The sequence below is a fragment of the Labeo rohita genome, chromosome 8 (genome assembly GCF_022985175.1).
Source record: "Labeo rohita strain BAU-BD-2019 chromosome 8, IGBB_LRoh.1.0, whole genome shotgun sequence".
Classification (NCBI taxonomy): domain Eukaryota; kingdom Metazoa; phylum Chordata; class Actinopteri; order Cypriniformes; family Cyprinidae; genus Labeo; species Labeo rohita.
In genome coordinates, this window is record NC_066876.1 from 24,412,488 (window position 1) to 24,436,235 (window position 23,748).

General features: G+C 33.6%; 1 protein-coding gene across 2 annotated transcripts in view; it reads left to right on the forward strand.

Annotated features, from left to right (window-relative positions):
* rnf220b (ring finger protein 220b) overlaps nt 1–23,208 on the forward strand; it is a 40,035-nt gene extending 16,827 nt beyond the window's left edge. The window contains exons 3-16 of one of the 2 annotated variants that reach the window (XM_051116979.1): nt 10,586–10,712; nt 13,348–13,393; nt 13,482–13,574; nt 14,618–14,660; nt 14,948–15,052; nt 15,896–15,939; nt 16,355–16,463; nt 16,938–17,028; nt 17,153–17,239; nt 17,325–17,377; nt 18,384–18,468; nt 20,195–20,303; nt 21,752–21,826; nt 21,909–23,208. In XM_051116979.1, coding sequence (XP_050972936.1) covers nt 10,586–10,712; nt 13,348–13,393; nt 13,482–13,574; nt 14,618–14,660; nt 14,948–15,052; nt 15,896–15,939; nt 16,355–16,463; nt 16,938–17,028; nt 17,153–17,239; nt 17,325–17,377; nt 18,384–18,468; nt 20,195–20,303; nt 21,752–21,826; nt 21,909–21,980 — 1,139 coding nt within the window. In that variant the 3' untranslated portion in view covers nt 21,981–23,208. The remainder of the gene's footprint in view (nt 1–10,585; nt 10,713–13,347; nt 13,394–13,481; nt 13,575–14,617; nt 14,661–14,947; nt 15,053–15,895; nt 15,940–16,354; nt 16,464–16,937; nt 17,029–17,152; nt 17,240–17,324; nt 17,378–18,383; nt 18,469–20,194; nt 20,304–21,751; nt 21,827–21,908) is intronic. The other variant, XM_051116980.1, reaches the window with a different exon arrangement.
* Nucleotides 23,209–23,748: the final 540 nt, after the last annotated feature.

Here is a 23,748-nt window from a genome sequence, read left to right on the forward strand (position 1 = left end):
GCGAGTTTGTATCTCACAATTCTGACTTTTTTTGAATTGTGAGATTTAAACTCGTAATTGTGAGTTATAAAGTCCAGTTCTGAGGAGAAAGAAAAAAAAAGAAACTGATATTCACAGAATGTCACCCAGTGACTACTATTTAAAAAGGTAGACACACAGGACACATTGTAAAATGGGACAAATACATTACCTTAGGTTAATAGCACAATATAATAGCACTTTCAAGGAATAAGGTACAAAAAGGGCATGAATCCCTTAAATAATTCAACCTTTTTTTCTTTTTCAATCAAAAGGTCACTTAATCTTAGGAAAATTTTTGATTTTGAAACTAAATATTATGTGAGCTGAGGTTTGCATATTATATTTTATGTTGTTTAGATTAAACAATAAACTTTAAATGAACATCACAATTAAAACAAAATATGTACAGTTCTTTAAAAATACAAAATACCATTTTTAAACTTTATATATTGCAGGGTTTTATTTTCTGTACATTTTTATGTATTAGTTTGAAATTTTTTCTAATAAAATACAAAAAAATGGGAATGTTATAGCACTCAAAGAATAAAGTACAAAATAGGGCATAAAGGGCATACATTTCTTTAAAAATTAAATCATTTTTTACCTTTTTCAGCAAAAGGTCCAAAATTTTGATTTTGAAACTAAATATTGAATGAGCTGAGGGTTCCATATTACATATTATTTATATCAAACAACAAACATTAAACATCAAAAATAAAACAAAATATGTAAAATTAAAAAAAGACAAAATAACCTTTTTTTAACTTTATTTTTTTATGTATTGGTTTTAAATTTTTTCTGTAATAAAATACAAAAAAGTACAATATAATAGCACTTTCAAAGAATAATGTACAAAATAGAGCAAAAAGGGAATGAATCCCTTAAATAATTAAATCTTTTTTTTTCCTTTTTCAACAAAGGTCATTTAATCTTAAGAAATGTTTGATTTTGAAACTAAATATTATATGAGCTGAGGTTTCCATATTATATATTATATTGTTTACATCAAACATTATATGTCAATATTGAAACAAAATATGCAAAATTAAAAATGACAAAATACCTTTTATTTGTAAACTTTATATATTGCTAGTTTTTATTTTCTATACATTTTTATGTATTAGTTATTTAATATTTTGATTGTGAAACTAGCTGTTTATTCATTTTACATGAGGTTTGTATGTTATACGCAAACATGAATTGTGCATATTATATCGTTTATCGAAATCCATTTTATATCAAAATCCATTTTATTTTTTTCCCAATTTCCATTTAAATTTTTCTGGATTCCTTTTTAATGCTTTTTAATTTTTCAAGAATGTGTTGTAGCGGATAAATTAAAAAATATTAATCTGAAAGCATGTCTAATTAATTGAAGTAATGAAACTTACATAGTTTAACAGCAATTTATTAAAAGTTTAACAAAAATTACATTTTTAAGACCCTGTGAAATTGTTTTTTCCCCCTCACATTAAGTTTTATTTTTGCCAAATTCTGTTTTCTATTAATTTTCTGGATTTCAGAATGCTTTCAGTAGATTTTGATAATCAAAAGCATATGTAATGAATTTTTTAAAGAAGTAATTTATTTTGTTTTATTAAATACTGTGTTATGTATTTACATTTGTTTTGGTAAATAAATTCTGGTAAAAAAAAAAAATTCTGGTAAATGTAATGTTTTATTAGTAGTAGTAGTACTGTCATTACATTGAGTAATATTTTTCTGTCACAGTTTCTTCAAGTTAAACTGAACTTTTATTTAGACTGGTTGCTGTTGAAGACCTTTAAATTTCTGTTTGTACAAGACATGACAACAGTTTTTCTCAAAAGAAAGGGTAACTCTCAGAGCAGTTTTAAAGATTATGTTTACGTGTTCATGTACTCAGCAGAGGCTGAAAACACTGCAAGCATCATGCGTGTTTCACTTTGTTTACTAAACGAAACTGCGCGTCTGCGCCATTCATTCACACAGAAATACGCAGAACATACAGGATTCATATTTAAATAGTGTTTTTGCAGCTTAATATTCACAGACACTAGTCCATATTACATTTTGACTTAAGGGTACTGACCTACTTTTGATTTATTCATCCAAACTTTGACAACATTCCATGACATTCCATGTTATACAGTTCTTTTTTTAGGACTGGATTCCGCAATTCAGAAATCATAGGGCCCTACACCAGTAATCAAAACTGTTTGGCGCTATTCTTCAAATTATAGAGTGAACATGCAGTGACACCTTCTAGAAAATACTATAGTAACACATCCACTCAAATTTGAGATAATTTACTTATCTTTCCTGGGATTTTCAGATGATGTTTTAGAGCTCAGGACTACATCAGTGCCCTGTATTACATATCTCAGTGTCTTTGAACTAAAATAAAATAGACATTTTTTTCAGAATCTGAAATATTCACCCAATTATTTCTGAATCATTTCATCAGCTATTTCCTCTGTGGAGTGCAACCATACAACCATCTTGCCCAATGTTAGACTTTCTCTCTCGCTCTCTCGCAGTATGTTTGGCACTGGTAGAGACTCCAGTGAGGCAGTTGTGTGCTTAGGCTGACTGTGTCTCGCTGGCTGGCTCTGAACAAGCACAGGCCTGTTCTACCCCGGTGGCCAATAAAATGAGAAAATCAACCACTGTGCCACCATCCGCAAGCCAGCCAGATAAATACACTTGTCTCTGTGTGAATGTGTGTCAGCATGGCTGTGGCGATCCAAAGATTTCATCCAACTGTTCAAAGAGTGATACAGGAAATCATTAAAGGGATGGTTCAAGCAAAAATGAAAATTCCATCATCGTTTACACGTCTTTCATAGTTTCATTCAAGCTGCAATTTTCCATACAATAAAAATAAACGCTGAATGCTGAATGGTCAGGGCAAGATCTTCAGTGAATAACAAGAAGACTTTCAATATAGCAATTAAATATTTTTGTGCAGCTTTTGGAGCTTGTAAGCCCCTGGTCACCATCCACTTTCACTGCATAGAAAAGAGCAACGTGAACATTATTCAAAACGTCTTCCCACAGAAGAAAGTCATACGGGTGTGAAATGACATGGGAGTGAGTAAATTTTCAGTGAACTATCCCTTTAATCAATTTCTAAATCCGCTAATGGTGTTTTAAAGTTCCGCCATGCAGATAACTTGCAGGTGTGCTTAATCAGGGTAATCAATTTTGCTCTTTCATCATTGGGTTATTATTAATTTTCAGAGTGCTTCCGACTTTTGTGAAAGCCCTGTTACCCTCTTTGAGGATCCTCTGATCACATCCTCCAAAAGCTGTCACGAAATCTGTATTATTCCAAAACAAGCTCATCTTCAAAGCATCCCAGGCTTTCTTTACCTTGTCAGGGTATCCGTATTTGACACAGCGAGTGCAAGGCTATCTGATCTTATCAGCATGTATGTGGGAGTTGGTTGCGTTAGATTGAAATGGATTATTATGGTCTATCGGCCTCATTAGTTTGAGCTTCCCACACCTGCTCCATAAGAATGTATTGAATGTGTGTGGGTGAGACTTATATTGAGGCAAAATAATGACAATCATATGGTTATTCTGTATTTTTAATAACAAGAACATAGCGCTGTGGATATGAGACCAAACCATACACAGCAAAAATCAAAAATGCTTGAAGTTGTTGAAGCCCTTGCTTCACATAAGTGTTTGTGTGGATTTAAAAGTTATTGTTTTGTGTATTTGGTTGTGTGTGCATTTCTAATTGTTTGTGTGTGTGTTTTACAGTTAGGCTTAGTGCAGTTCAACCCCTCAAGCTCAAGGTTTATGAGGTGTTAGCTGTCACTTCATTGACTCCCGACTGGCCCATTACGCTCTGTGCAGACAGAGCTGTCTCAGGTTGAGAGTTGGGGTTTGGCCCCACACACACTTACATGCATATACATAGTCGGAAACATTCAGATTGGGTGTGAACTTTTTTTAAGTGGTGCATCTTAAATTTTGAATGCAACCAGTATTTTCACATTTGTACCTGTGTGTTTACACACACACACACACACACACACAGGTGTAGCACAGATACTTTAGTTGCTTCATCTGTGTGGACCTCAGACAGGACTGTCTTTCCTGTCCTCTGGTTTGCAGGTGTGCGTCTTCATCTTGGCCCTTTTCTCAGACTTGGTTTATTTGAAGTGTCTGCCTTCACAGCCCCGTAACTCCTGCTGATGAGTTCTTGGGGAGACCATAAAAAAAAGCAGAACCCACCCATCAAATAATGGGAGTTTATCTCAGAGGGGAATGATGGTGTATGGTCATCGCACCACTGTTTGAGTCATGACACAGGGATGGATGAGGGTTAATGAGTGTCATTAGAATATCATGCCGACTGCATCATATTGTTGAGGTGTGTATTGCGTAATTGTTCCTCCAAAGGCTTGTTCATTTTTGCTGGTGTTATTTATTTTTTTCGCTTTGTTTTAAACACTCTCTCTCACATAGTGCTCTCTCTATCACTGATCTATTATTGATCTGGCTGTCTCTGTTATTTAAGATTCCCTGAATGCTCATTAATTAAGCCTGTTGAGAAGATCTAGAGAATAATTCCCTCCCTCAATATCAATTACTATCAAAATAACCTTTTGAAGAGACAAATTTACAGCATATTGCTTTAGATATATTGTTTATTTACAAGTACTCTTTTTTTATATAAAAACAAGGTTTTTAACAATGTCCTTAAAAAAATCAGCCTTAATGCACATATTTAAACATTTTTGGCACTGCGTTGGATGTTCGTAGTCAGCTCTCTTGAGTATCTTAAAGGATTGCATGCTTAAATATCTGCTTTTCTTCACACATCCAGACACATTGTATTGATTTTCTGGAGATGAGCTGGAGAGCAGTGGTCACAGAGGTTTGTTAAAAGATCACTCTAAAGGATAATGCATGTATGGTGGTCACGATCAAGTCTAGTTGTGTTGAGTTATTTTAGGATTACATAACACTGGCTGTGATACACAGAGATATTTTACAATTGCCTTACGTCTGTATATATTTTTGTGTGTGTGTGTGCGCGTACCTTTCTTTTATCTTAAATTCAGCATGAAATGGAAATTCATCCTACCTATTTTCTAAATGCATGTTATTGATTTCATTGTGAACTATTTATCCATTCCAGGGTTATTATATTTTACTATACCTCAGCGTTTTAGTGGCATGTTAAAAGATTACGAGATTAAAGTTGTAATATTTCAAGAATAAAGTCGAAATACTACGATAATAAAGTTGAAATTACAAAAATAAAGTCTAAATATTATGAGAATTAAGTCGAAATGTTTCAAGAATAAAGTCAAAATTATGAGAATTAATTCATAGCAATTAAGAGATTAAGGTTATAATATTTTGAGAGTATATTCTAGCCAATTGTGCATACAAAAGGCCTGGATTGGGGGCACCAGGAGAAATTCCAAAGTCTCAGCTTTCAAATTCTGGCAGTTTTATAGTGAAATACAAACAATGTCTTACAATAATGTATTTTTCACAATCTTTAATGTGGTGTGACAGATCGCTGTATTCGCTTCAGTTTAAGCGGTATGTAAGTCAATCATCTTTCCAGTTACAATAATGAGACATTCGTTTGATTAAATTAGGCTACTATTTCTTATTTCATGCCTTCTGATGTTCCTTCACTTTTATACCGTATCAATAATATTCAAATAAATTCCAGTGGCCTGGCAACTGCTCTCAGTATGGGCCATTTGCATGTGCTTTATTCTCATAGTGTGTAATATTTCGATTTCATTCTCATAATTCTGACTTTATTATCTAAATATTATGATTTTAAACTTGTAATCGTATTTTTTTTTTTTTTTCCGTTGTACCACTAAGACTGAAACAATAAAAAAAATCATTACTTGATATAAAATAACTGAAATTAAATTAAATTAATCTTAAATAACCTTAACCTTAATCTTACTTGATGAACTAAAATAACTGAAAGTAAAACTGAACGTATAAAAAAATGTATAAAAACTATATCAACATATTAAAAAAAAAAGACATAAAAAAATGCTAAAACTTTATGAAAACAGAAGATATACTGTAAAAATAAAAACTAATTCAAAACATTAGTAAAAATTATAATAGTATCTTGGCAACACTTTACAATAAGGTTCATTAGTTAACTTTAGTTAACTACATTAGTTAACATGAACTAAAAATTAACAATACTTCTACAGCATGTATTAATCTTAATTAATGTTACACTCAGCAATTACTAATGCATTATTAAAATCAAAAGTTGTGTTTGTTAACATTAGTTAATGCACTGTGAACTAACATGGACAAACAATGAACGACTAATTTTATTAACTAACATTAACAAAGATTAACAAATAGTGTGAAAAAAAAAGTATGGTTTATTGCATTGGTCGTTCATGTTAGTTAACGCATTAACTAATATTAACAAATGACCTTATTGTAAAGTGTTAGCAGTATCTTAATGAAAGTAAAATAATACTGATAATTATTTCATTTTTTAATTTAAAGTATTTATTTATTTGATGTATTTGTATTTATGTATTTATTTAGATCTCAAAATGGCTCAAAACTTGATCTTCTGGTGAGACTACAATCTTCTCTCAAGTGACGTATATTAGACTTGTCCAGTTAATTACTTTGCGCAAATTTGCATTCATCTTAATAACTGAGAACCCACCCTACATTTTTTCTTACCAAAAAAAAACACTTGGATGTTCGTAACAATATAGAAAAGATAAGGCTTTAATTTCATAAGATAATTTATAAGAGAGTCACATGAGTCTGAACTCAGTGAATCATTTGTGTTTGTGGTCATTCACTTGTCTGCGTGTAGAGCTGAACCTGTTCTTAAATGTTTCTCCAGGGCTGAACTCTTTGACACAGCACACAGTTAAAGGCAGCAATCAGCTCTCTGGAGTGATGAGTGCCACAGCTTTATCGGGCAGCTGTATAGATGTCTATCCCTCATCTTTATGGGGACATTTATGATGGAGGGATTTCCAAGACACTGATCACTCTCCTCTGTATCTGAGACCATAACCTACAAGACCAACCTAGAGTTTCATGCTTTTTGTGAGCCTTGTTGTTGTTGATGTTTTACTAAAATAATCTGTATTGTTAGTAATATGCTGAAGAAGACATTTATATCAAAATCCAATATTTCCAGGTTCTGCGTACTAGCTGCTTTTCAGTTGTTATTGCATAGTCATGTTAGTTTTCCTTCGACGTGTATTTTTAAAAAACAATTTTTTGGCGAGAATTGTTTCAAATGAGTTTTGATGTATTTTAATATTGATTAACGAGACACTGACTGGCCAGCAAAAGTATGCGGGGGCAGGAACAGAACAGAATGAGCTCATTGACTTGACAGTAAGGATGTTAATGGAAGCTATTTTCGCTTTACTCTAATAGATCGCTTTATAATATCGAACATGCAAGCGTGCAACGTCCCTCTCTCACAATTGTAGCCGAGCTCTAGGATTTATCGTGGTAATATTTCCACTCAGCCTCCCATTTCAGACATTGATTACCCTCAATAACAGCAAACTTGGACTTTTTTCCACATGTACCTGGTCCAGTGCCAGAGTGATTAAGCTGCTTCTAAGCCGATTAATGAAAGAAGGTCTGAATCAAGAAAATACCTTTGAAAATGAAGGAAATGACTTTCCACAGCAGATGTGTTGCTACATTGCCTATTATGTTGCCTATTAAATAGCCTTTTTCAATGGCCCATTATTTTCCTCAATAAAAACACTCACTGGAGCTCGCATACTCCCTGCACTTCAGAAAGCATATTGAAGGAACGATGAAATCCCCTGTATAAAATGAAACATTTGATGTCTTAAACACGAACCAGACGGGTTCAGGCTACTTGACGGGGCTTCATGGCAGGTGTGGAGTGGGCCAATTCTGTTTTATAACTGCCACTCTCCTCAGAAAGTCTGCCAGGGAACAAGCCCCCTGCCAGTCGCCTGCCTCTCGCATGCCCTCGGATTACTAAAAGGTCGCGCCCATTATGGAGTTATTGAAAGGCAAAATCATGGCAGAAATCGTTAAGGGACCTCCCTTTACTTGACTTCAAATGTCACCTATTCTATTCTATTCTGTTCTATTCTATTCTATTCTATTCTATTCTATTCTATTCCTTTTAAAGTTTAGAATGTTCAGTTTGGAATGTTCCTCACAGATTGCTGAACTTAAGAAACTGATATGTGATCTCAAACCTCGTTGGCTGTCTGAATTCTGAATTCTGACATTTTGAAAAAGCCATTGCAACCAATACAGTTCACGTCAATCAATTACCAAGAGAGACGTTCATCTGGCCTCCAGTAATATGACTGTTTACCTCTTTGCATGCGGCTCTGTGAAATACAAGCCTCTAGTATTGTCTTTTTCAGGCTTCTGACATATTGTCGTAATGTGACAGAAAGCCAGGATGAAATGTGGCATTTTGGAAAGGTCAGTTCATGGCCGTCTCAGAATTCGTCTCCCATCAAGACTCTGGCAGTTGTCATATGGATGTTGGCATGTGCACTCATCCTATAACTTCGGGAAAAAAAAATGCTACGGGACCGTCTGAGGATGATGATTGCCTGTTTTCTTGTGATATTCTGAAGTAAAATGCTTATTTTTAAGCAGTTTTTTGTTAATTGTCATGACTTTTTTCTTTTTGTTAGAAGTATGTTAATTTAATATTTAAATTTTGGGTTACGTTTTTTTTTTTTTAATTCCTATTTTAAATGAGTTTGATTCTTATGAATTATGTATCACGCTTTCTACAAATATATTAAGCCTTTTTTTCAGTTGCCATCACAAGAATAAATTGCATTTTAAAGTGTTTTTAAAAAAATAAGTTATTTTAAATTGTAATTATATTTCACAAAATTAATGGTAGTGTAAATGTAATTAATTAAAATGAAAGTTAATTCAAATTAATTAAAGTTTAAAACAAACAATGTAGGGGGAAAAAAAGACCAAATCTTGAGAAATATAGGCATTTATGAAGCAACATAAAATACCAGAATTAATAAAACTTTTTTTTTACTTGATTTAAGCAGTTTATTATGAAATCCTGTTTTAATAATAATAATTTAAAAAAATGTTTTTTATCATAATCCATAATGCTTACAATAGAATTGCAATATATAAATTCAGAATTCTGACTTTTGTTCTCAGAATTGCATTATATAAACACACAATTCGAGTAAAGTCAGAATTGCGAGATATTAACGATTTTAAGTTATATAGTCAGAATAGTGAGATATAAAGTCAGAATTGTGGAATATAAACTCGCAATTGTGAGTTAGAAAGTCAGAATTGCAAGATATAAACTAAAATTTCTGACTTTTTTTTTCTCAGAATTGCATGATATAAACTAGCAATTGTGAGTTAGAAAGTCAGAATTGCAAGATATAAACATGCAATTCTGTCTTTTTTCTCAAAATTACACAGTTGCTGGTTATAAAGTCAGAATTGAGAGATATTTGAGTTATATAGTCAGAATAGTGATATATAAAGTCAGAATTGTGCGATATAAACTCGCAGTTCTGAGAAAGTCAGAAATGATATAAACTCAGTTCTGACTTGTTTCTCAGAATTGCATGATGCAAACTCGCAATTGCAAGTTGGAAAAACAGAATCATGAGATATAAACAATTTTCAGTTATAAAGTCAGAATTGTGGGATATAAATTCACAATTGCGTGTTAAAGTGTCAGAATTGTGAGTTTACGTCACACAATTCTTTCTCAGAATTGCAACTTTATTTTTCGAGTTTATATCACACAATAATTAGCAACTATAAATTTATTTCATGCAATTCTGAGATAAAAAGTCAGAATTGTGAGATGTAAAGTCAGTATTACAAGATTACCTTTTTTTTTCAGTGGCGGAAACAAGCTTCCATATTTCATAGCTACACGCCGGTTTAGGTTTAGGTTTTTCTATGTATATTAATTAAGGCAATGTATCCATGTAAAGGTTTAACATTATCATTTTAGAAGTTATCTCAAATTCCCCCAATGAGAGTCCCTCCAGCAGGAGGAGGCGAAAAAGACATGCTCGTCCCAGAATCAAATCAAATTCCTCTTATCATCTTGTTATTTGCCGACGTTATCTGTGCAGGTAATGTGGTTATAAATTCAATTTCAGCCATGGGATTTCATTGTTTACTGATGTTGGTTGCCTTTAGGCAGAGATGCAAGCAGTTAGTACTTGTCAGTGAATTTATTTGAGATGCACCGTAGATGAAATTTAAAAGAGAGGGGACTCATAGGGGGGGCCAACTGTCAAGGGCATGGCTCCGGGTGACGTTTACATGCAGATCCATGTTTTATTCACATCTATTTGCTTTCATTTGGCCACTTGTTAGCCTGTGATGGCCTCACTTCGAGACAGGCATTTCTACTCGATGTCTCTGCTGTCATGTTGATGAGCTTCTTTTAGGTGACACATCTGCCTGGACAAGATGATTTTTATCATTGTAAAGAATTCTCTTTATTGCTCATTGTAGGTTTATAATAATAAAGCGAAACTTTTTTGTGTGAACCCACCTGTCTCTCCAGGTAAAGTGAAGGCCCTGTATGACACTCAGACACCCATGTGTCCGATCTGTCATGCTGTGCTGCGACCAGGAGAGCTGCAGGAACACATGGAGCAGGAAATGGAGCGTCTAATGCAGCTACACAATAGGTACTTTCTTTAATTCTAATTCATTCTTAACACTCACTTGAAACTTTTTTTCAGTTTTTCATTTATTTATTTATTTGTTCATTTGTTTGTATATTCAAACCATGTAGAAATTAACACAGTATATTTTATTTATTACAAATAAAGTTTTTTTTATTTAACCTTTTTTAAATTAAGTACTTAAATTGAGAGAATCCCAATGCTGTATTTTGTTGCCAGAATCCAAAATGCTTTATTTATGACCCTGGACCACAAAACTAGCCATTAGGGTACATTTTTTTTAAATCGAGATTTATACATCATCATTTATACATCATCTAAATAAATAAGCTTTCTATCGATGTATGGTTTTGTTAGGATCAATTATATTTGGCCGAGATACAACTACTGGAAATTCTAGAATCTAGTGTGCAAAAAAAAAAAAAAAAAAAAAAAAAAAATCTAAATATTGAGAAAATAACCTTTAAAGTTGTCCAAATTAAGTTCTTAGCAATACAAGTTTTGATATATTTATTGTAGGAAATTTACAAAATATTATGGAACATGATCTTTACTTAATATTCTAATGATTTTTGGCATGAAAGAAAAATCTATAATTTTGACCCATACAATGTATTGTTGGCTATTGCTACAAATATACCCATGCTACTTACGACTGGTTTTTGTGGTCCGGGGGCATATTTGTTTATTTAATTTTGAAGTATTTTTAATTTATTTGTTTTTGTTTTGCATTTTATTTATTATAAAGTTTTATTTAACATTTATTTAAATCAATTACTTAAATCGAGAGTGTCCCAGTGCTGACCTAATTTTTGTGGTCCTTGAATGTATTTTCTTGCCATAATCAAAAAATCAAACAATAAATGTATTTAATTTATTTATTTAAGTTATTATTTATTTATTTATTTATTTGTTTTGCATTTTATTTACTATAAATACATTTTTATTTAACATTTATTTATTTAAATCAAGTACTTAAATCCCAATGCTGACCCAATTTTTGTGGTCCTTTAATGTATTTTGTTACCGTAATCCAAAATGCCTAAGAAAAGTCAAACAATAACTTTGTTTGTTTGTGATTGTTTGTTTTGTTTTGCTTTATTTGTTTTTTGTTTTGCATTTTATTTATTATAAATATTTAATATTAATTTATTTAAATTGAGTACTTAAATCAAGTTTTTTTTTTGTTAAGAAATTCATACATTTTATTTGATCATAAATGCATTATTATCTAACATTTAATTATTTGAATAAAAATGTTTTTTGAAAATCTGAAAAAACAATAATGTCCCAATATTGTCCTAGTTTTTGTGGTTCTTAATTGTATTTTGTTGCCATAATCTAAAATCCTAATAAAAATCAAACAATAACTTATTTATACATTCATATAGAAAAAAATCCTTCCAACCGTTAATTCTTTAAACTGCGGGGATGCTTGGGCATAATACAAAATGCAAATAATTTATATTATTATTCATTATTTGATGTTATTATCACAAGTTTTATTAAAAATGTATTTGTTTAAATGAAGTAACATAAATAAATAGAGTATCCCAGTGTTGTTTTCTATCACACTCTTTTTCCCCTCATTCTTCACCTGTGATTCTCATAGAGAGGCCAAAAATGAAACCTGTCATGTTCTTCTGTAATGAACATGATACAATCCATATAATGACTCAGACAATCAATAATCTATTAGACTCCCTCTGCTTCGCTTATGTCTCCTTTTGTTTTTCCGTCCATTCAGCTCCATCTGAGATCATCAGCCGATCAGTCGAGGGCTGATTTGATTTTTTTGAACTGCCTCAGTCTCTTTGTGTCGACCGCAACATGTAGACAGTAAAGTGCCGCTGACAGTCAGCATGCTCTTCTGTCACTCTTACTCAAATCTCATCCAGGCTCATGAAAATGCATCGGCGCTCATAGTAAAGAGATCAAAACTGGAGACAAGAGCAGACGAGATGGAGGAAGGGCAGAATTAAAGCAGATTGAGACAATGAACACATACACACACACACATGTACACACACCTCCTCCCCGTAGCCTGTCCCTTCCAAAGGCACATTAAATGCTTCCAGGTCTTGATGGCATATTTATCTACAGCCTCCGGGCACGTGCACCATGCCTCCACCCTTTTCCCTGTCTCCTTCATCATTGCAACATCACAAATTACAAGCTGTTACATTGTTCCTGACATTTCACAGCCAGTCAAGCTCAAGGCAGTCCCTGCGAAAATCATAGCAAGCTAATAACGCGTTTCCTCAACGTTTGCTATCAGCATCAGACGAGGCAGGGCGGCACATTAGCCACTCTGAACACATGAAAGATTTCTCCAATAAAGAAATTATAGCCATAATCTGCTTAGTGACAGAGCTGTGGACAGTAATTGTGTCAAATTGAACTCGGCCCCAGGGTGTGTTAGAACCTCCCCGCTGTACAGGACCTGCGTTTTTATACGTTATTTTTATTTGACTGTGAAGGAAATGTCGTTTGAGAACAATATGCAAGCTGATCTCTTGTTTCCAAGCAAGTTTGATTATTCAGATTCGTGCTTTGTGTTTAAAACTGGTCGGAGTTTTGTTGGTAATGGGATTGTGGTGATGAAATATGTGTTAATAACACTCTCACCCGTTTACAGTCAGGGTCCTGCTCAAAAGGAATGTCTCGCTGCTGGACCGCCTAAGGTACGGACTCTCCAATGTACTTCACAACACTTGTTATATACAATTTATTTATGTCTACAGGCAATAATAACCACTCTGCCTCTCTCAGTCTCTGTTTTCTATGCACATAAAGAGAGAGGGGTCCTCCTCCGCCTCCTCTCCACGTCCTGCGGACGAGGCTGTGCACTCCGACAGGTACCAGGTGAGAACAAAATGCGTGTTATATACATCTAACAGCATTAACTTGCAATTCTTTTGATTCAGTCTAATTTAAGTGTGGCTTTACCCGTTGCTACACTACATGTCAATCAAAAGTTTGAGACAGACCTTAGTGTAGTGCTGCCATCTACTGGACTGTAATTGAATTTAAAATAATATTTATGCTCTAAAAAACTGTTATAATTTTATTTTGCTTTCTGCTGTTCTTTTTAACTTTTTATCTATCGAAGAATCCTGAAAAAAAGTATCACAGGTTCCAAAAAAAATATTAAGCATCACAACTGTTTCCAACATTGATAATAAATCAGCATATTAAAATGATTTCTGAAGGATCGTGTGACACTGAAGACTGGACTAATGATGCTGAAAATTCAGCTTTGATCACAGGAATAAATGAGATTTTAATGTATATTAAAATAGAAAAATGTTATTTTACATCGTAATAATATTTCACAATATTACCGTTTTTTTTATGTATTTTTGATCAAATAAACACAGCTTTGATGAGCATAAGAGACATCTTTAAGAAATAATAAAAATCGTACCGATCTGAAACTACAGCAGTGTATATATATATATATATATATAAAAAGTTTTATAAATGTATTAATATGCACTGAGTAGAAAACATACACTTTAACAAAAAATAGAAGAAAAACATGATATTTTAATAATTTGTTTCTGGTTTAGTGAAATGCCAATATAAAAGCCAGTTATTATTTTACAAACAATACTGTCCTCACAATATCCACACTTTATTTATTTATTGATTTATTTATTTGGTTATTTATTTATTTATTTTAACCATTTTTGCATAGTATGAATTGGTTTGCAGTGTATGGTCAAATTTGCATAAAACATTTTTTTACTTCCATTTTGTTTCCACAACATGACATATTTGTGAAATTGGATATTCAGTGAGAACAAATTTTGGCTTCTTCTTTCAAATAAAATGTTAAGTGTAATGTTTTTGTATGAGATTATGAATTTGAAAGCATCCGTTTCTTCTTCTCTTTTTAATTTCAGACATTTTTGCGAGTACGAGCAAACAGGCAAACAAGACTCAATGGTATGTTGTCACTGACTTTCAGTATCTCAAAGTCTCACCATATTTCTCTTTTCTGTATTTTGCATTTCAGTCATTGCCTATCTGCCTAATCTGAATATTAATACAAGTTTCATAAAAAGACATTCTTTGAAACTGATATTCAGTAATTATTACAAACTGTCCTCAAACAGCACTGGTGCATAACACAGTATGAACAGTAACAATTAAAGCACAGCCCCTGACCTTTGACCTAGCACCCTCACGAGCAGAGCGGATTATTGACCTTTAACCTTTTGATATGTTAACAGTTAAGGAGCTCTGCTGGTGCAGGTGCTACGCCAAACAGAAAGTGAAATCTATTCATGTTTGGCCTGACTCTGGATTCCCACATGTATCTACTTGCCCACTTTCTGGTAAGCTAATTCACTACCAACACTTTATTATTTTGTTTACATGAAGATTTCGCTTTAGTTAAATGAGATGTAAAGAGGCTTTATCAAGAATAGTAATAAAAAGGAGAAAATGACTGTAGAATTATTTTCAACAGAAAACGATGTAGTATTTAATGTATTATTACGCCCTTGACAGTAATACGCAGAGTATTGAATCTCTGTACTGTGAAATATTGATACTCTATCATGTTGAATTTTCGATCATTTATCAGGACTGTTAATTTTTATGTTATTTCATTAACATCTAAAAAAGGTGCACACGACTGGTCACAGCTAATTGATCAGATTCTCTCTCTAATTAATGATCCCCTCTCCGTTATGCTCAACTTCATTGTGATTGTAACAGCCTCAGCTCTGTTTCTACTGTCTGCTTTGACTATTATGAGCTGAGGCTCCTAAAGATTAATGTTCCTTAACATCATTAGCAGCTCAGCAAAACACAGGGATTTTAATGGAGTGGTGGCTACCGTTCCACAATGCTGAATTTTACTTCTTCTGCGTGTGTGTGTTCAAGAGAAGATGCAGAGAATTCTGGAAATCTTTTATGTGTCTTTGTTTTATAATCAGATAAACAGATCAGTCCAATTCCCATGCCATTTATTTATCTTTTGTAGGCCATAGAGGCCTTTCCGTCTTATCAGTTTATGTCAGCTTGAAATTGTATATATCTCCATCAAAAACTGCCACTGGAGAAAAATCAAATCATAGAAATGTATTTATGCTTCATATTTTTAGATAACATAATATGAAATGTGTCAAGCTTCAGTAAAAAAAAAAAATCATCTTTTTTGTTTGTTTTTTTAGCACGCATTGGGAAACTAAAAAGACGGAAAGCAGAGGAAGACCAGGTATGATGAAAATGCAGCTTATTTCTCATTGTGCGTGTGTTTAAAAATGTCATTCAAAACAATGAACCTTCCTTCCTCTGTAGTCTGTATTTTCTCTAGATCTGCTTTCACTGACAGATCGCAGATTGTTTGTAATATCTGTATGTGACAGGCAGCATGAGACAGGCGTCAGCTGTCCTGTTCTACTAAGTCAGTCATATGATGTATAGGACAGGTACATGTGGCCAGAAGGATCTAACAAACTATAAACCTGCAAGTGAAATGTCTGTTTCTTTTTATTTTCAGCTGTGACCTAATGCCAAGAGGGCATTCAGGGCAGGTAGCAGATGAAAGTGTTGTCTTGAGGCTGGTGGAGACATTTTCACCAGAGATACTGATATATGTGTGTGTGTGTGTGTGTGTGTGTTTCCCACAGAGAGACGTGTGTGTTGTTGAAGATGGCTCCGTGCTGTCAGCTGGGAGGGAGTTTGAATGGGCCGAACAGAGAAGAATACAGATGGTTTCTGTTCTCAGAGGCTTCAGAGGTACGAAACACTAACACACGCTTTATAGCAATTTAACTACACACCAAATGCATTCATATAAATCAAAACGTGTTTATAAGGAGTCAGATTGAAATCAGGTATCAGATTAGAAAAACGAATATCTTAAAAAATCAGTTTCCTATGAGGTCGAGTGACCGCCTATGTAAACAGCAAGACAGCTCACTTAGTTTTGCAACAGACTTGTATGTGTGATTAGTTCACAGCAGACACGTGAGGTAATGGGAGTGGTGTTAACCTCTTGAGAAGGAGATTACTGTAAAAGCACTCAGACAGGGGTCAAAAACAGAGACAGAGCCGATCACAAAGGACTCAGAGGTCATACAGACCCTTGTGTCCTTAAACACACTTTTGATTTTTGTAGGGCGTATTTGTGTCTCAACCTATTTTTGAATTTCACACTCTATTCCTTTGTGTTTTTGTCATTTCATGAATCCTCATATCAAATGTCTTAAGGTTTGGTGAGCAGTACGTTGAAAGAACATCAGGACAGCGATGCAGATCTGGATGTGGATGGCGATGATACTTTGGAGTATGGAAAAGCACAGTATCCTTATTTTTGCTGTCAGTCAGCACAGTTTATGGCTCAATGAGAACATGCTCTGATCTTTTGTTTTTTTCGTGAAAGCATTTTTGATAATAAGAAATGTCTCCTTAGCAAATCATCTCAGATACACGGAGGCGGATGTGATTCCATGTTCAGGAAATGAACCCAGAGATGCAGAGGAGAGGCAGGCGTTAAGAGGAGCTGTTTTAAAGTATGCATAGAGACAAACAGCATATTATTAGAGATTCTATTCTACTTTACTAATACTTACTTATTCATTTATTTTGCTTTAAAAGTGGTGACACAACCAGCAGATTAACTCCAGAGCAAACCAAGTTAGCAAACTCAGGTGAGCCAAGAGATTTCAGTGCATGTATATACTATACTATGCTTTGCTATGTGTATAGACTACCAGTCAAAAGTTTTTGAACAGTAAGATGTTTTTTTAAAGAAGTCTCTTCTGCTCACCAAGCATGCATTTATTTGAATAAAAGTACAGCAAAAACAGTACAATTCTGAAACATTTTTACTATTTAAAATAACTGATTTCTTTTTGAATATATTTTAAATTATAATTTATTCCTGTGATCAAATCTACATTTTCAGCATCATTACTTATATCATTCTAATATGCTGATTTGCTGTTTAAGAAACATTCATTATCATTATTATCAATATTTAAAACAGCTGAGTACAATTTTTCAGGATTTTCTGATGAATGGAAAGATCCAAAGATCAGCATTTATCTGAAATAAAAAGCTTTTGTAACATTATACACTATACCATTCAAAAGCTTGTAGTCCGTATAATTTTTTATTTTTGGAAAGAAATTGTAGAAGGGGGGACCCTGACTTTTGTTGATCAGAAGTGAAGACATTTATATTGTTACAAAAGAAGTAAAATAAATGATAAATGTATCAGACAAATGCTGATAAATGCTGATACAGATAAATGCTGTTCTTCTAAACTTTCTATTCATCAAAGAACCTGAAAAATTCTAGTCAGCTGTTTTCAACATTATAAAAATAATAGTAATAATAATAATAAATGTTTTTTGATCAGCAAATCAGAACATTAGAATGATTTCTGAAAAATCATGTGACTGGAGTAACGATGCTAAAAATGCAGCTTTGAAATCACAGGAATAAATTACATTTTAAAATATTTTCAATTAGTAAACAGTTACTTTAAATAGTAAAAATATTTCAAAATTGTACTATTTTTGATGTACTTTGGATCAAATAAATGCAGGTATGGTGAGAAACATTTGACTAGTAGTGTATGTATATACATATATAGTGCATGTGTTCTTTCAGAGAAATCAGATTATTTATAATAATTTACTACGTCTGCAGAAACACCTACTACAAGCAATGGAGAGTTTGACAACAACACAAGCACAGCATCTCCAAGAACCTGTAAGAACAGTGAGTTAGAAATGTAAGTATACCTTAAAGTCAGCATGAAATGACAATTCATCCTTTTCTCTAAATATTATACATCTTATTTTGATCTATTCATTCATGCATGTTTCACATTATTTAAATCACAATACAAAGGATTCATCTTGACTTGCATATTTTTGAATGCATTATTTAATTCATGTCATAAAACCTTTGCTCATTACAAAACTGACATTTTCCTCAGAGTAACACAACAGCAAAGCTATACAAATGAAAAGAGTTATATACAGATATAGGTTAAGATTCAAATGCCTCCACCCACTCTCCTCTGTCCCTCTCCTCTCCAGCATTTATGTCATTTTCTTGGATAAGATCTCTGCAGGATCATGATACGGCACTTTATAAATCCTGCTGGGAAATTTTAACTTCTTTCCGTGTGCACTGGGACAGATTTTTATGCATTACTAATTGTGTAACTGAGTTCACGTTTGCACATGGAACAGACACATGAGCAATTATATATGGCTGACCTGTTCAATAAGAGTCACGCAACTCAGTTCTTTCTCAGCGGAGCTACATTTTGGCAGGTTCACTGAAGCGTGTTTGACTTATGTTTTGGAGTGAATCATTAATCAGCTTGATTGATCCATTTATCAGTCGAGGAGTGTCATATTGCAGAAAAACTAGACTTTTTTTATTCTAAATGTATTATGTGCAAGTGATTTGTATGTATTTGGATGTCCACCCACAGATTAGAGAAGTTGCATCACCACTATCAAAACAAGACTTTTCTCTCTCTGTCACACACACAAAAGCACAATATAAAGCATTAAAAAAAAATATATATATATATATATATATATTAGGTATGCATTTGTGTGAGATTTCTGTTCTGCAGCATATTTATGTACCTGATCCGTCACTACTCTCCAATAGGTATTTAGCCTGAGGACAAGGGCAGTTATTTCATATTTCCACCAGACAGCTACAAGAGAAAAACCAGCATTCATTATGCTTATATTTGGCGGCTATTACATGAGGCATTTTTGATGGATCACTTAAACCCCCTGCTGTCATAGTTCAATTCCTGAGAGCTGATTAAATGGGGATGCGTTGGCCAGGATGTTCCTACCGGGGATTAGGGGGGCTCTGAGCGAGTGTTATTTAATTGTGGTGAAGTGGAAACACTCGAGTGAGGAGGGGTTAGTGAGGCGGGAAGGAGGACCGTTCCTGACAAATGACAGTGCGCCGCGGGGCGCTTGCTGCCCGGCCCTGTGTGGACACGCTAATAAAGCAATTACACTGAGACAATGTTTGCACACTGCGATGACACGGCTGTCCCTCACCTGCTGTGGGAAGGGCCGATACTAGGGGCCATCTTAAGCTGTTTTTGCCCACACTAAAAGTTTTTGGAATTGTGTTGTACTTTTATTAGGTCTACAAGTGGCTACAAATTTCTGTAGGGCTTTTTTTTTTTAATCTCTTGTGGCTAACCAATCACGTTTCGAACATAGACATATGCAGTCAGTATACGCTCTTCATTTTTACTGTTCAATATGGCATTACAATAGCGGTGCTCACGCTCATGTTTTACAATGTTGAATTTGCTTCTGAGTGCAGCTCATTTAATGATGCAATCTGTCTTCTGATTACCGTTCATGTGTAATTTAGAATTCATAACATGTGGCCTTCAGCGACAAAGCCCTCAGCACGCTGTGACTCTCTAATCAATCTCTGATGGATTTGTTCTTTGTTTCGTTTAGCTTGGTGGATGACCCCTCCCTCAGTACGCTGGAGGCCCTGAAAACACGGATCAGAGATCTGGAGAAGCAGCTCACACGAGGGGACAGATTCAAGTGTCTCATCTGCATGGTAAGCTTGACCTTGCTATTTACATATTTATTCAAAAAAAAAAAAAAGAGTAATAAATAATTACAAATAATCAGACTTTCTATTAATTATGTACACATTACCATTTAAAAATTTTATTTTATCATGCGTTGGAAATAAGTCTCTTATGCTTACCAAGGCAGTGTTTATTTGATCAAAAATACAGTTAAAACAGTAATATTGTTTTCTGTTTTAATATATTTTAAAATGTAATTTGTATGGTAAAACTGAACTGAAGCAGCCTTTACTCCAGTCTTCAGTGTCACATGAACCTTCAGAAATCGTTCCTGATTTGGTCCTCAAGAAACATGTCTTATTATCAATAGTGAAAACAGTTTTTGCTGCTTAATATTTTTGTGAAAATTATTTCTTCATCTTCCATTGATGAATACAGTTCAAAATGTAAAAAAGTGGGGAAAAAAAGAGATATTTTCTTTGAAATAGAAATCTTTTGTAACATTAAAAAACTCTTTACATTTACATTTGGTCAATTTAACAGGTTCCTACTGAATATATATATATATATATATATATATATATATATATACACACTACCAGTCAAAAGTTTTTGAACAGTAAGATTAGTAATGTTTTTTAAAGAATTCTCCTCTGCTTACCAAGTCTGTATTTATTTGATCCAAAATACGGCAATAGCACTAATATTGTGAAATATTTTTATTATGTATGTTTCATTTTTATTTTTATATGTTTAAAAATGTAATTTATTCCTGTGATCAAAGCTAAATCTTCAGCATCATTACTCCAGTCTTCAGTGTCACATGATTCTTCAGAAATCATTCTAATATGCTGATTTGCTGTTGACGAAACGAAAGAAATTATAAAAATGAATATTTTTATTTAACAAGGATGCTTTAAATTCATCAAAAGATGATAAAGACATCTATAATGTTACAAAAGATATGTATTTCAGATAAACGCTGTTCTTCTGAACTTTCTATTCATCAAAGAAACCTGAAATTCTACTATTATGTTTTCAACATAATAATAATAATAATAATAAATGTTTTTGAGCAGCAAATCAGAATATTAGAATGATTTCTGGAGGTTCATGTGACTGAAGTAATGATGCTAAAATTCAGCTTTGAAATCACATGAATAAATTAAATTTTAAAATATATTCAAATAGAAAAGAGTTATTTTAAATAGTAAAAATATTTTACTGTTTTTACTGTACTTTGGTTTAAATAAATGCAGGCTTGGTGAGCAGAAGAGACTTCTTTAAAAACATTAAAGATCTTTTGACTGGTAGTATATACTTAAAATATATTTAAAAGATCCATCAAAAGATTTTTTTTAAGTATTACATATCTTTTGTTGTAATATTTGTGTGTAATATATGACTTGAGAGCTGGTGTAGTTCACATTTTTCCTATGTATGGAATTTTAATGTGAACATATACATTTTTCAGGACTCCTACACAGTACCTCTGACCTCCATCCAGTGCTGGCATGTCCACTGTGAGGAATGCTGGCTTCGCACCCTGGTGAGATGAGCATGCTCATCTAAAGTTTTTCAGCACTTCATCAAATGAATCCTGTAAATTAATCACTTGTTTTTGATCGCAGGGAGCAAAGAAACTGTGTCCACAGTGCAACACTATCACCTCACCTGGGGACCTGAGACGAGTGTATTTATGAAGAGTTACAGCTGCCCTGTCATCGGCCTGTTTGTACTCACAAACAGATCACTTTTACTAAGGAGAACCTTTCTGGGCCGATGCAAAACTTAGAGGATGTCTCACCCCAACAGAGTCCTGTTGGAATGCAACCCAGTTACATGAAGACCACTGTGTTCATTTCTTAGTGAAATGGTAAAGTTTTAAAGTTTAAAATCTGCCGCAACAATATTGTAAGGACAGTAAAACTGATCGCAAAATGTTGTAAATCCTTGTTTTATAAAATATTAAGTTATTCTCATAGAGAAAGCTCAAAAGCAATCTGTCAAATAGTTTTGTGAATGTTTACACCGAAGAGTTCTTTTCTAATTTGGATCTAGCCGTGTTGATATCTGAAATGGTAAAGCAGTTAACTTTTAAATCATTCATAAACTGTGTTTCGTGTAGAATGTGCAAAAAAGAAATCAATCTTGTACATTTATTTTCCATACTTATGTAATTGTAATTTAATAGTGAATGGGATCTTTAAATATGGTTTAAGATAAATTATAATTTCAGCTGTTACACAGGTGATATAGTGTAATTGTTTTTGTCTCATGAACCCCTTATCCTAAGCATGCATAAAACCTCAAAGACGAAACTGAATATGATGCAAAATTACAAAGCCATTCTCACAAGGTTTGTAGATTCAAAAAGTGCTAATTTTATCAAACAGTTCACATGCATAAATAAAAATAGTTTTTACTATAGGTTCCAGCAACAGATGTTGAAGTAGTTCCCTGTATATTTTTGACATTTTGTGCTCTTCAACTTCAGATGCTGTGTAGAATTGTCTACATTCTTGTAATGAATTAATATTCAACCCCTAACAGGTGATTGGCAGGTTATTGTATTGATATGTACTGTACAGCAGAGCTGCATCGAGGACCATGTGATTCCCTCCCTTAGCAGATGGAATTGATTCTTAATGCAGGATATGGACGCTGAGCTTGATCTCTGCTTAGCCCTCACTCCTGTCCACTGCCAAGCAGAACAAAGGTCTGTTGACATGATGACTAAGCTCAGAACTAACAAAAAAGGAGTTCAATTTCCTTTGTGGTATTTTAGCAATAGTTTTGTTACTGTCTAGACACTCTAGTCAAGTTACTACAGGTAACTCAAAGATCATGAAGCACTTTTGATAGAACTGAAATAGAATGAAACATAAAACCAGCTTTGTTTTATGATGATGTATTTTGTACAGACACGTGTTTTTCTTTGACAAAAAATAAAGTTGTTGTCTAACAAATGGTTTTACTTGATCACATGAGTCAGCACCAAGGCATCAGCATGGACATAAATGTGGAACTGGACCTGGAGGATTGTTTATGCATTTTACAGACATTTTAACAAAAGCTGCCGTACTTAAATTGCATTAAATGTATGCATTTGATCAGTTATTATTGTACTGTATTCCCTGTAAATCAACGCCATGACGCTGACATTTTCTGCACTGCTATTGTTTGAGCTGAGACAGTGGCAGGTACAATAATAACCGGCATTTCCGCCGGCATTAACACCACCTGGCCAGTTCGTTTCAGCCATTCTTAAAGATTCCTTTAATGAATGACCTGATAAAAGGATGTCTGAGGCTGATGGCATGACATATCTCTAATTAGCACCAGTATACGGACGCTCGTCTGTGTGGATTTAGGTTAGCGCTGGATTAGCCTAGCCGTGTGTCTAATGCAACGGAAGTTAGCTAGTGCACTACTCTCACAGTGTATTTTACTTCAGAACTCCCAAATGTG